The following is a 14,310-nucleotide window of genomic DNA, read 5'->3' as shown; positions in this document are numbered from 1 at the left end:
GGACACAGACACAAATCAGTCATCATAGCCTCCACTCAGAGCAGAGACACACAGTCCCAACTACAAACACTCACATAAACCTTCCTGCACTAAAAGACAGTGCACACTTCACTGCATTCTTCTGCAGACATTTGCAGCTCAACTCACCTTGGATCCTGTGCGGATGTGTCCACTGGAGGTCTGATTCTGGGATTTTATAAATGTTCGGCTGTGTCACTAAGCCCAAATATGGATTATCTGAGTATGAATGGAACCTAAAGAACCAGCTAAACTTACGGGCTTATCAGTCACATGTTACACAAACACACGCGTATAGACACAATCATGTCCAGAGGTGGGAAAAATGACACTTGTTACACTTATCATCATAATGTACAAACATGTATATGTATGAAAACCTAGTTAGCAATAAAATGACTCTGATAGCACTTGCAGAAGTGTAAAAGCTAAAGGCAACACCTTTGCATTTTTTTTCATTTTGTCCAGAAGAGAAAGGACAAAATAAACTCTTGACATCTATTGCAGTCACTTTCCAATTTCCATAAGGTGGTTGAATCTAGTTTGTAACAGATGCATACTGCAGGAGTCTTCTAAGTATTTGTCTAACAAACACACACACGCACACATATATACATCTATATATTTAGTTAAGGGTTTTTCTCTATTGTGCTATTTTCCAAAATGTCGAATAAAACGACAAACATGAGCACTGATAAGATTCATGGAATCATGTGTCAATTAAAAAAGTGTGAAACAAGCCAAAATATGTTTTGTATTTTAGGTTCCTCAGAGCTGCTGCTGCTGTTTGTCTTGATGGCAACGTTGTACACTGCTGTTGATAGGCCAACTGTGTGTCTTCTCTCTCCTGTGGTTTGTGTTTTGTCCTGGCTGCAGCACTACAGGTTTCTGTGGTTATTGACCTCAGAAACCTGCACAATGTTTATTGTTTGCTGCCCCTTCTATCTTTGCTCTCTCCTCTCACCCCAACCAGTCGAGGCAGAAAGGGTGACTGGCTCCCTGTTGGAGGTTTCTCTCTACAATACTCTAAGGTCTTGACCTTATTATGTGTAAAGTATCAAGAGACGACATACGTTATGTGTTGGTGGTATATAAAAAAAAAAAAAACTGAACGTAATCGATCAGTTTCATGAGGTGCTCACCTGGAATGGTTCCAAATTAACGGGTGAGCTGTAATAAAAATTAGGGGAGAAGAGTCCAGTGCATCGTGGTAAGTCCCCCAGTAGTCTTTATCTATAGCAACTATTAAATTCAACATTTTAAGTTGCAATAACTACATTTTAAAGTTTTATTTGGTGTTCTTCATTGTCAATATACATTTAAAAATAAAAAGGCAAGTTGAAGAGTCTTAAAATGTGTTCTGTTCACTAATGAAGACACAAAGCAAAACATTTATCTAAACTCACATAACAGCAATAAAAGTATGCATTGCTCATTAATAACATAAACATGCAGAACATTTTATGGACTATTTCCACTTTCATGGATTTTGTGAGTAGCAGCAAGCCAAGATTCAGAATGATGCATGTAGACTCGCCTTCACCCAGGCTCAGCGACACTTGTTAAATAAAGTTCATATGTTTTTGATGATGAAGCATACTCAAGGTGTGCTTCATAAATAAATACAGACAGGAGGCACACTGAGGTGGTTTCTTCTCTTATCCCTGACAACACTGTCCTCCAAGATGTTCCCTGCTTTTGATGGGGTTTCATGAAAAAAAACAAACAAGCCTTGGTGCTTTTTTTTTTTTTATTATTTTCTCAAGGCAGATACAGAAACATCACAAAAGGAATTCTTATTGCCAATATACTGAGTGTAAAAAAAAATGTTACATTTACACATGTCATATTTGTAAGCAGTAGTCCTGCTTTACTGATGACTCAAGTTTTACTTGTACAATCTCTGCAGTCACTGAGTACAAACAGCTTAAAATGTAAAACAAAGTCACTGACTTGCCTACTCTTCAAGAAGCTAGAAACATATTGAAGTCTGACACAAATGTAAACAATAAACCCTTAATAATAGTAGAATGTACTGACATTGCTTCAGTATCAAATTCTAGGAATATTATCAGTTTTAGGTAACAGTCACCTAAACTGTTAAAACAGAAACAAATTCTGAGTTTATACGATTTATTCAGCAGTCAGGCAGCACAGGCTCATGTTTTCAGTGCATGTAGACCTGAATGTATTTGTGTGAAAGAAAGAAAAGAACCTTCAATTTTAAGAAAGTGGCCTTGTGAGCAACCTGGGTGTGATAAACACATGCACTAAAGAGTGCTCCTTACCTATAGTATATACAGTCGGTGGGAAGTGAACACTTGCTGAATGTCTAATTTGTGTACGGCATGGAAATACTGTAGGTGCACTGTTTCCCAGAACATCAGAGGGACATGCTGTTAGCACAGTATATCTAAGGAATAAAACAACTGTCAATCTGAATTCACTCTGGATAAAACTCAATCCAAGTACATGTGGCTATGGACAGGCAGATAAAATATAATTTGATATAGATTATATTATCATGATGGTTATATTTCAACTTTTTAAGATAGTCCAAAAAAAAAAAGAAAAGTTTTCCACCTGGGGAATGTGCTACAAATAAAGTATTTCCTGACCTCAGAAAGCTGAATAACTTTTTAAATACCCCAGAACATTCGGGTTCTGTTTGAATTAAAATGCAGTTTAATGCACAGAGGATTAGACATGATGATATTGGTACAATTCCAGTGTTCCTGCAAATAAAAGCTTGTTTATGGCTGTAATGTTGAATAAACACAGTTGAACTGTATGTATTAAGTGTTTTTAATACAGGCATCAATCCAAAGACCTGCAACTTGCTCCAGAACTGCAAAATTTCTTACCGAAGACTTTTTTTTTTTTTTAGTGTGTCATGTAGTCTACATGCAGTTGCTCTCACCTGGGGAAAAACCTGAGTCTAGTTATTACCGAAAATGAAGCCCATCACCAAACAAGTATTACCGGTAGAATTCAGTCATGCTTGCCCATTAACAGAGCTTTGTTAAAGTTTTATAATCCTACCGACAACGTCACATTAACTCAGCAGCAACAGAGTTTTTCTGTAGGTCCAGTATCAGCAGCAGTACAAAAACACCTGAAATTTTCTCTCATTGAACATCAAGTCACTGTCACCTCTGATATGTGTCATGGTTACCCTTGCATTTGAAAGATTTATTATTTATTTATTTTTAGAAACCAACTTCATGCAGTCTAAAATATTCCCTCCTAATATCTGACTATCATAGATCATAACTGCTATGACAATATGACTTCAGAAGGTGCACTATAAATACAGTGTACCTTAATGCAACTCATGACACTACTGAACTGTTATCTTTTAGTCTGCTGATTTCTGCTCTCACCTTTTACTCTTAAATGATAGCCTCAAATGGCCATTTTTTGGTTGCTGACTGCATAGTGGAGGAAAATCTCATTAATGAGCACCTCATCATGAACAATTCGCATTTGAATTTTAAAAAGGCAATTGGGGGGGGAGGGGTAAAACCAGCTTCAAATGCTCATGTGACCAAACCTACAAAAAGTCATGATAGAATGCAAAAAGATAGGAATACAGAAATACACGCAATACAATACAAGAGGCCCACCAACTCCAAAAGGAAGGCAAAAAGATTTCTTTGGTACACTGTGACAGTTAACACCAAGGGTCTACAGCTGTGGAAGTAGTTCTGTGAGGTCCTGTCAAGCACATGTAGTGTAGACCCTGGACAGGTCACCAGTCTATCACAGGGCTACACTTAGAGACAGACAACCAAGCACACTCACATTCACACCTACGGACAATTTAGAATCACCAATTAACCTCAACATGTTTTGGACTGTGTGAGGAAGCTGGAGAACCCGGAGAGAACCCACGCTGTGCACTGAACATGTAAATCCATGCAGAAAGATCCCGGGTGTCCTCACCGGGATGAGAACCGACGACCTTCTAGCTGTGAGGCGACAGTGCAAACCACTGAGCCACTTTGCAGCCCCCTGTACTAAACGGTCCCGCATTTTATGATTTCTTTTTAATTGCAGAAGACTAGAAAAGAAATAAAGAAAAATTGGACTGGAAATGTCATACAGTTCAGTTTTTCTAACTTACAATATGGTCTGTTTATGAATGCGACACGGTAGAACTTCTCATGTCACACAATAAAACAAGCATGATTTTCACACTTTTTAAGTTTAGCATCATTCCTTCAGTTAAAACTGAGAGAAATCAGTATGTGCATTACGGAGAAAAAACAAACATGCAAAAGGCTTCTCAAACAAGGTTGCCCTACTTCTTACATCAGTCGCCATGTCACAAGACAAAGTGACAATAGCTCTGTTGTGACATTGTTTGGTCTCTTTCGTGCAATGAAGGTGTTGCAGTGCATTGAATCACACCGCAGAACCAATGCAGAACTTCTGCCTGTAGAAGTTTGCTTCAAAATGTTAACCCGTGAATCCTAGACAGAGACATGAATTGCCATAACTGTAATATTTAGGTGTTTTTTTTCTGAGTATTTATCAATAACTTTTCATCATTAGTTAATAAATGTAGGAATTTCACAAGCTATTTTCTTTTCTTTCTTTATTTCTTTCTTTCTTTCTTTCTTTCTTTTAATTACAAGGTATCTCAAATTCAGTCATGAGGATGGATCTGGCAGTCTGATTAAAGCTGGAAAAGACAAAATCTCATGCTAGTTTTGATGACCATAACCAGGGTTGTAGTAATGAGGGGAACAGTGGAATAGGTGTCCAAGGCCCTAAGATGTAGAGAACAATCAAAAAGCCTGCATATCAAAGGTTTGTTTTGATGTGGAATGCAGAAAATTGGAATTAAAAGCTGTTAGTGATGGTACACCCAATGCAGGCAACACACAGCATCAACCTTTCAAAGGAGCAGTATGGTAGTGTTGTTCAGAAACCTTGCTTCACCATGTTATAGACAACACTAAACCTCGTTGGGTGGCACTCCTATCCGAGAGGACACTTTCAGTTTTTTTGACCAAAGCATGAACAATAAAAGCATTGAGAGTACTTTGTTCTGGTTCAACTCAGTACAGGCTGGGTGAAAATTCTCCCTCAGTATCTGGAAAGGCATCTGCCTACTCGAGATCAAATTTGACAAACTATACATCATATGAAAACACAATGACTGTACATCCAAATGCCATTTTTGAAAATATTAAATGCATTGAAACATTGAATCATTGTCAATACATTTGCTTCATAGTCCAATACTGCTACTATTGTTGGCTGAAAGCAAGATATTTATTGTATCCTAAACAATTATATGGCTTCTCAGGGGGCTCTCTTCTCCTCTGAAAGGTGCACTTGTCATAGTCCACTCTATTCGCAAAAATGCAGTGCTGTGTTAATGCTAATGCTAAAGAGTTAAGGATCTTCCATCCATCCATTATCTATACATCGCTTAATCCTCACCAGGGTTGCGGGGGGCTGGAGTCTATCCCAGCTGACTTAGGGTGAAGGCAGGGGACACCCTGGACAGGTCACCAGTCTATCACAGGGCTACACTTAGAGACAGACAACCAAGCACACTCACATTCACACCTACAGACAATTTAGAATCACCAATTAACCTCAACATGTTTTTGGACTGTGGGAGGAAGTCGGAGAACCCGGAGAGAACCCATGCTGCCGGGGAGAACATGCAAACTCCATGCAGAACGATCCCGGGTGTCCTTACAGGGACACGAAGCAGCGACCTTCTTGCTGCAAGGCAACTGTGCTAACCACCAAGCCACCTTGAAGCCCTTGTTATGGAGAAACAGTAGTTCAAAAGTCCTCACGTTCTAAAATATGTGACGAAAAAAGAACCTTCAAATACTTCATAATGAAAGTAATTACTTCATGTTAAGAAAATGTAATATGTATTCATGCACATTGTGTCTGATTTGCCTAACCACAGCAGATTCATTCATTAAGTTTTTGTTTTGTTTTGTTGTAGATGCATGACAGTAGATATATTAAAGCACTAGTAGTAGTGGAAGAAACTAAGCATAGTTACAGCAAAACCTTTTCTTGTAATTGAGTACATCTACTCTGTGATATTGCTATATTTACTAAAGGATCTTCGTACATGACTACCTGGAAGAGTTGACACACTTGTATTTTTATCAGGGTCGGCTTAAACAATGTTAAAACATTTTCATGACAAATATAGTTTAATAGTTCAAAGGCAAAACATTGACGCAAATAAGAACATACAACCAGTGTCTCTTTATGTACAACTCCATCGTTGTTCTGGTTTTTGCAAAACTTTGAAAGACTGTGTGAACACAACACATACTGCAACTGTGCCCACAGTTTGGAGAAGTACTACACACAAAAATAGGCTTTTGCAACCCTGCAACCCTGTGATTTTAACCTCACAGCGGTTGAGTAAATGTGCCAACTGTGAAACAGAATAAAATCCATTTATCTTTGCATTATTTTTCTAAGAGTACCAAAGAGTCAGTAAAAACAACAAAGCAGTTGTCATGTTGGGAGAAGAAAAGCATTTCCTTAATCTGCCATCTGAAAAACACTTTCATTAATGGCTTATGATTAATAATTGGTTTGTTACCCATTATTACACCCATAATTCTAACATCAATAGTTTAAAATAAATGCTTGCTGCAAAGCTGAACATGCAATCTGTCTGTCTTCTCCCACGTGCCACTGCTCCTGCTTTTGCAAGACTGTGTGTAAACCAAACACATACTGCAACCGTCCACTCAATTTGCAGAAGTATTAGATACACAAAATAAGCTTTTGCAACTCTGCACCTCTGATTTTAACCTCACAGAGTTTGTGTAAATGTCTAAAGTATGATGTGAAACCGAATGGAAATGCAGACTCATTATCTTTTTTATCAGTATTAAGATACATTGTTTACAGGATGTGCCATGTAGTTGTCCTTTGTTTTTATTAATATGAATACAAAGTAAAAAAATAAATTATTTCATCACAACACAAACCTGAAATGCTGTAATAGCAACACTACAGAAATACAGTGCTGGCATACAGTTTTAGCCTCACATTCAATTGCAAAATACTAATATATTTTATAATGATAAATTGTTCAGGTTAAAATACAGCTGTGAATATTGGAAAGCAACAAAATAAAGTTGGCAATCACTGCCATTGAAATATATTTCAATGTGCTGATGCCACAGCTCCTTTTAAGCAATAACTGTCACTTCCAGTTGAGTCAATAAGTCTTTCTGAGCTGTAGGCCATATTAGGATGAAAGTCAGTTGGCTTTTCCACCTATATAAGCTGGAACACCGCAGGTGCTTTCTTGGCCTGCTGCTGCTGTCCAATAACAAACCATGATCCTCCAGACTGCTGTGCTCAGTGCGCTCCTCTGCTCTGTCCACACTTTTACTTTACAGGTAACGCCAGCACACACTTTGCATTAATATGAACATTTTATCTGTGTCTAATTCAATAAAGATGTAATATTGTGTAGGGCATTTGGAAATGGAATACAGTGATTCCTTCAAACATACAATGGTCATCAGTTAAAGAGTAATTTATCAAGAACTTAACAACTACCAGGGGAACTTTTTCTCCTTTAGTAACCCTCTATCATTTTATAGTTGTAGTTTTCAGATTGTGTTGCATCTTCAATGTCCATCCTAATTGATTTACATCCAAATGTGGAAGAAATTGCTACAGTTTATGCCTTCACTTCTTTAATTTCAGACCTCATTTGAAAAGAATGAGGAAAACTTAGGTAAGACTACTTTTTATACTGTCAAACCATATTCGATATTAAAATTCACTGTGATATCTGCTTTGGCTATATTATTTTTCATTGTGTTCAAGAAAATATCCATAATTCATATTCATATTCATATCTGTAATTATTTATTGAGTGACTGTTTTGTGTGAATATTTCAACAAATAATACAGTATTGGACGCATTGGAATGTATATATTCTAAAAAGATTTTTAACTTTAACTTTTTAAAACTTTATTTATTGGAGTTGCTCCATATTTGTATTGTATTTGTATTGTCTTTGTGTTTTTGAAACTTGAATTTTCTTATCCTATTTTATCTTGTTTTTTTCATACACTAAAATGCTGATCATTTTTGATAAATCCTTCATCACCCTAAAACCTAAAACTGTGTCTATTCCACAGGCAACACCATTGAAGATGATGATTTCAGTATCTCCACACTGTTAGAGAAGGCCAATGCTAATGTTGGTATGTACTGCATCTCCTTTATCCATTCCCTTTGTGAAATTATCATGCCAGCAGTAAATGTGACTGAGAACAAGAGACACATATTCAAACTTAAAAACATAGCTGATGTATTCATTAAAGAATTGAAAGGGACATGAAGTAAAGACATTTTCCTCATGATATTTTGCAGGAAAGAACTTTGATGACCCTCTGGTGTTGTTCGGAGACATAGCAGTGCCAACAGGTCTACAGAACGCTGATCCCTGCACTGCTCGAGGCTGCCTTTGGCCTAAAGCCACCGATGGAAACGTCTATGTACCTTACCGCATCTCCAACCAGTACTGTAAGTCTAAACAAGCCTGTTATTTTGGTTCTCTGTCAGTAAATATAGTTTTCAGTTGAACTCACCTATATCACATGCTGTTTAAGAATGTCTCCCACACAATGCATGAGACAGAGTCACAACCCCAGGGAAAAAGAGCCTGAAAGAAAATGAGCCTAAAACATGAAAATCTTGAGTTGAAGAACCACATTGATTCAACAACTCATCTATTAGACACATATTTATACTCATCTGTCAGAATTATAACAGTGCAATAAACGCTTCTGTAAAATTACAGTAAAACATTTTCAGATTTGGTTGCATTATTTCTCTGTATTTTTAAAGATAATTACCAGATAATTGATTAAAGTACTTTAAAGCAATGTGTGGTTTACTGTTTGATGCTGTGACTAGACTTTCCAGTAATATACTGTATTCATATAGTGTTGCTCTAACTCTAACTGGAGTTACCTGTAAATTACAACATTTTCCAGTTTAACATGTACAAACACTACTGTGAATTGCAGACATTTATCACAAATGACAATGTGTCTTTAATCTTTATGACCCAAGCTTGAGCTCTACCAGCTCTTTTTTAACCATTAAAAATGCATATACCACAAAAGATTAGGGCAGGTCTCATTGCAATGGATTTGGAACAGTATTCATGGGCAGCGATGTTTGACAAATTGTAGTAATTTATGGTAGTGAAGACTAGTGGAAACAGTGGGTTTAGATAAGACCTGACAAGTATCGTAATCGTAGTATTAGCAGTGGCAGGGTTTCGCTGCTAAGTCTCCTTTTAATATGATGGAAAAATTAATTAGAAAATTACAACCATATTTTTATGGTTTACGGTAATTTTTTTTGCTGTCAAGCCCGAAGAGAAAGAAACGAAATCATCCAAGGTCTGCGCTCATTTGCACCCTCCACCTGCATCCGCTTCACGCCCCTGAACGGACAGAGCGACTTTGTGGATATCCAGTCTCGCTCAGGGTAAGAACCTCACACAGAGTATCTGCATAAATGAAACATAGCTAATGTAGTGGCTGGTCAGCCGGCAGACATCAAGAGACTGCTGAGACTCACTGCCAGGTAACTTTACTTACTGCTCTTTTTCAGATGCTTCTCTTTTGTGGGCCGTCGTGGTCGTGCACAGGTAGTGTCACTGAGTCGCCAGGGCTGTGTTTTCCGACAGATCATCCAACATGAGCTGCTCCATGCCCTGGGCTTTAACCATGAACAGACGCGGTCTGACAGGGACCAGAATGTTCGCATCCTACTGGAGAATGTCATTCCTGGTGGGCCACACACACTTCACCAAGTATTTTTAAATGGTTTTGACTATGCAGAATATAGATCAAGCCTTAACCATGCTTTCGCAAAAGACATAAGCAACAAAAGTCTGGGATTACAATTAATATATTTGACCATTATCACTGACACAGGTGAAATATGTAGGGCAGACGCTGATAAATAAAACCACAACTTGACTTTTGCTTGTTAAAACTGTAAACAATGATCTGCAGTTATCACCAATACCTCTTTTCACTTGCTGAAGTTATTGGCAACTTGACCTAGCCATTGGTCGCCAACATGAGGCAACAGAGACTAAATTTGATTGAGTTGTGTGACTCCGCTGCAGGAATGGAGTTCAACTTCAGGAAAATCGATACGAGGAACCTTGGCACTCCCTATGACTACAACTCTGTCATGCACTATGGAAGGTAACGTCTCTGTTCATTCACTGAAAAAGTTGCAACAGTAGAATTATATATACTAAATAACTCGAAAGACAGGTGGTCTTTTTTCCAGTTCTGTTTTAAAACAATATTCTTATGTACATTCAAAGATTTACTGTTTTCTCTTAATACTGACCATGATGAGAACCCTTTCCTAATGCAAGCCCTGTGCTGAGACAGTGGAAAAAGGCTAAGTGAAGATAATTGTAGCTTTGTGCAGTTAGACAAAGACAAATTGAAAGGGGATCTTCCATAGTATGTCCTTAGTGTACAACAACATTATTTATAGTATTCTAGCATTTCAGTGTTCATCCATCCATTATCTATACACCGCTTAATCCTCACTAGGGTCGCGGGGGGCTGGAGCCTATCCCAGCTGACTCAGGGTGAAGGCAGGAGACACCCTGGACAGGTCACCAGTCTATTACAGGGCTACACTTAGAGACAGACAACCAAGCACACTCGCATTCACACCTACGGACAATTTAGAATCACCAATTAACCTCAACATGTTTTTGGACTGTGGGAGGAAGTCAGAGAACCTGGAGAGAACCCATGCTGCATGGGGACACGAACCTGCAACCTTCTAGCTGCGAGGCAAAGGTGCTAACCACCGACCCACCTTGCAGCCCCCATTTCAATGTCAATACACAAAAAAGGAACAAAGGTTAAAGCAAAGTCTGCAACAGAGATACACAGACACAGTTTGTCTGGTTATACAAAGCATCATCACGAACTGAGGAACCTCTTTATTTTTTTTTTTCATTTTCCATTTTCATTTAAATCATTTGGTCCATGAAACAATAGAAAACAGGAATGCTCATCACAGCATCCAAATCCCCTTGTGTGTGTCCATAAAGATTGAAGATGAGCATACTTGACATTTAACATCTCATTTTCTACTAAAAACCTCACTATATGAACAATATGTGGGTATCCAAACTACTGTCTGTAACATTATTAAGTCCTAGTTAGTTAGAGTTTCTCAGGCATGTATCCTTTTTAATATGTCCATCTTCATCGCTACATAACTTGTTAAGTCTTTGTTCACTGAAGAGATACTCTTTTAAAACATGCCTCAAATCTCTTTGTTGTGAATGGTACTAGATGAATGCTCAAAATCAGGCATCTAGCTGATAACGATATTTTGTTTCAGCAGCTGGACAAGAAAAAAAATGAAGATTAAACTTCTCATTACTTCTGTTTGTTTGAACCACAGGTTTGCCTTCTCTAGAAACAGGCAGCCAACCATAATTCCCATTCCCAATGCGAATGTAACTATCGGGAGAGCCACCCAGATGAGTGCAACTGACATTCTTCGAGTGAATCGTCTTTATCGCTGCAGTACGTAGCTTTTTTTTTTTTTAATAACTAATCTGTTACCTTCCTCCAGGATTTCTGTCAGCAGTAGTAAAATGCTGGATCTACATTTAAACACGTTGGTGAAAGGGTAGGATAAAACAACCACAGATCTGCTGTTAGGGTCCCACCCAGAGTACTTGTGCTGTTCTCTGGAGGGTTCTGCCTTTCCTTCAACATTGCCTGCTCCTCGCTCCTTTCCTCTGTTTTCTCTTGACCTACAACTGCACCCCTTCCTTCTCTCTCCTCGTTGTTCTTGCTCTTCTCTCTCTTTTCTTTCATTTATAGACACACCAACACACTTAGCTAGGCAACCTGTGAGATCACACATATTAATTCACATCGTATTTATTCACCAGTTTTTCAGACTCATCTGAAAATACAGATTTAATTGACTAAACAATAGGGCCGAGTCGCACTAGTTGTTCCTCTGTGAAGTTGGCCTCCCATCTGATCAGAATATTATAAGAAAATGTTTTGTTTGTAAAGGAAAAACCTGTGCTCACACTACTTTTGAGGGATGAATCATTGCCATTTTTAAGTGTCTCCTTCAGCAGCCCACTAACGTCCAAATGACTCCGAAGTAGTGACTCATTTGTTTGTGCATTATGATAATGAACAAAATGCTTACAATCTGAGAATGAATGAAGCAGCAATGTTATTTTTTTACAAAGCTCACAAAAATAATGAATAGGTAAAAAAAATGCAGCAGTTTGATGCAGTCTTTTTGAGTAAAGACAACTTCTAATAAAATTATTTTCAACTACAAATTACACAGAGTTAGCTTTTCTTCTACAATTGCATACATTTTCATTTACCAATCTTAACTGTCTGAAACTATGCCATGCTAGGATACATACTTGAAAAGGAGATTAAGTTATCAAGTCAATTTCAGAAAGTTACCTTGACTTGAATTTAGTTTTAAATCAAGTAGTGCAGAAATTTGAGTTTTGATTCCACACAATATTGGGTACTTGTAGCTACCAATTTTATTACATCAATACAACTCATCAAAATAATGTTTGCAATTTTATAGCAATTTTATAGTTAGGCAATTTAAAAATCTTGAAACCATGTATTTAATCAAGTGGTTGGAATAGATTTCTTGAATTACTTTTTAGAGTGTACAGATAAATAATGTATTGATAAAATACTGAAATAAAAGTCACGTGCTTGAAATGTTATAAATTAATTTCTCCAAAACTTTTTCAGCACAAATGTTTATTTTATATGCACAAATGTAATTTTTAATCCTTTTAATTCTACCCTTGGGTTACCAACCTGATGGATGTTTGTGCAGGTTTTGTTAGTATTCCCTGCAAGCATTAATATTTATCATGACTTTCCAAACTAAAGAACTACCTCCTTGTTTCAGTGTCTGTTATTAGGTACTCTTCCTAAAGACTAATGAACACATATACAATGAGCAAACCCTTCATATGTTCATGTACATAGTAGCAATTCCACGTAGGAAGCATCCATTTATAACTTTTTTCTCATTATTTAATCCCTTGCAGATACAACTGCAGCCATGCGTGCACCAAAGCCTGTGCAAAGAAACCAGGTCTTCTATTAATGCAAGTAAGTGGGTTTTTTTCTAACTATAACTTAACCCTGTATTCCTGTATGTCCCAGTACAACTAAATGTTTTGTTTTCCCAATTACATTTTGTTTCAAAGTAATCTCTGGCTGGATTACGTTCAGAGGCAGCATTTTGCATTGAAGGATAAAAATGTCACATGCATGAACTGCACATAACAGTCAGCTGGAGGTGGCTGGAGTAGGTGATGGGTCTGTATATTGACCACAAGTGACTGTGGTTCACATCCAATTATATTTTACTGATACCTTCAGCCTCAACATATTCGCAACTTCCCAAGTATATCAATTAACAATGTTACATTGATGGAGAACAATCTGGTCACACTGATGTCACCTTCAAACTTTATTTGCTGCTGCCATTTAACTGCACACACACACACACACACACACACACATACATTATGTCTAGTCATATTTATCAGAAATTATGTTCCTTAGCATTTTGCCTGCCAGATACAGACGACAAAAGGTGGATGCAAAAATATGTGTCCATGTTTACCGTTAGTCAGACAGTAAACTATGACATCCAGTATATGTTAACTTAGAAAGGCATTATGAAGTTGCTAGTATGACATTGTACACAATACGACATAGCAGAGAGCATGAGAAATAGACCTACTGACCTCGCCTATATGCATAGCAACAATTATACAAAAAAGCATAGCAATGGCCACAGAGATAGTGGATATGTGATCCTAACTACTGAGTAACAGACGTGTAACTGAACGTCTCAGATCTCTTGCAATATGTGCATGTCAGGGTTTGTGTTTGCACATGCATACATATTCATTCATTATTTTTTTCAATGTTTTCCTTCTGTTTCCAACAGGTAACCAAGAAGTTGCAAAGCCGCTTGACACAGCTTTTATCTACAACCAGAAATGCATCTTGTGTTTCCTTAATGAGCTACAATCAGATTCTTGATTTAGTTAATTTTGATTTTGTGCTTGTCTAAAGAGAAGAGAATAGTACATGCAATGGCACTGTCCAATTAAAATGAATAACTGCTTGCCAGCTTAATGAAATACTAAAAATAAATAAAGTATACATTCATTCTAA

The 14,310-nt window shown here is 37.5% G+C and overlaps 1 protein-coding gene across 1 annotated transcript; it reads left to right on the top strand.

Annotated features, from left to right (window-relative positions):
• Positions 1–7,331: 7,331 nt before the first annotated feature.
• Positions 7,332–14,310, top strand: LOC103369663 (high choriolytic enzyme 1-like). Its single transcript, XM_008298435.1, has 10 exons — positions 7,332–7,427; positions 7,741–7,771; positions 8,182–8,247; positions 8,417–8,569; positions 9,427–9,544; positions 9,671–9,849; positions 10,194–10,275; positions 11,510–11,634; positions 13,167–13,230; positions 14,081–14,310. Exons 1-9 carry the CDS (start codon positions 7,365–7,367, stop codon positions 13,223–13,225), a joined length of 876 nt encoding a protein of 291 aa, XP_008296657.1. The 5' UTR covers positions 7,332–7,364; the 3' UTR covers positions 13,226–13,230; positions 14,081–14,310.

Source organism: Stegastes partitus, unplaced genomic scaffold (genome assembly GCF_000690725.1).
Source record: "Stegastes partitus isolate 25-593 unplaced genomic scaffold, Stegastes_partitus-1.0.2 Scaffold1317, whole genome shotgun sequence".
Lineage (NCBI taxonomy): Eukaryota > Metazoa > Chordata > Actinopteri > Pomacentridae > Stegastes > Stegastes partitus.
The sequence above is the reverse complement of the archived record's forward strand: the minus strand, read 5'-3'. Positions and strand labels throughout refer to the sequence as shown.

Bases quoted from the DNA above. Each gene is read 5' to 3' on its own strand.
- LOC103369663 (XM_008298435.1), top strand. From the start codon at position 7,365: ATGATCCTCCAGACTGCTGTGCTCAGTGCGCTCCTCTGCTCTGTCCAC. The intron at 8,570-9,426 runs GTAAGTCTAAAC...TTTGCTGTCAAG, and splicing joins CCGCATCTCCAACCAGTACT to CCCGAAGAGAAAGAAACGAA. The intron at 9,545-9,670 runs GTAAGAACCTCA...GCTCTTTTTCAG, and splicing joins GATATCCAGTCTCGCTCAGG to ATGCTTCTCTTTTGTGGGCC.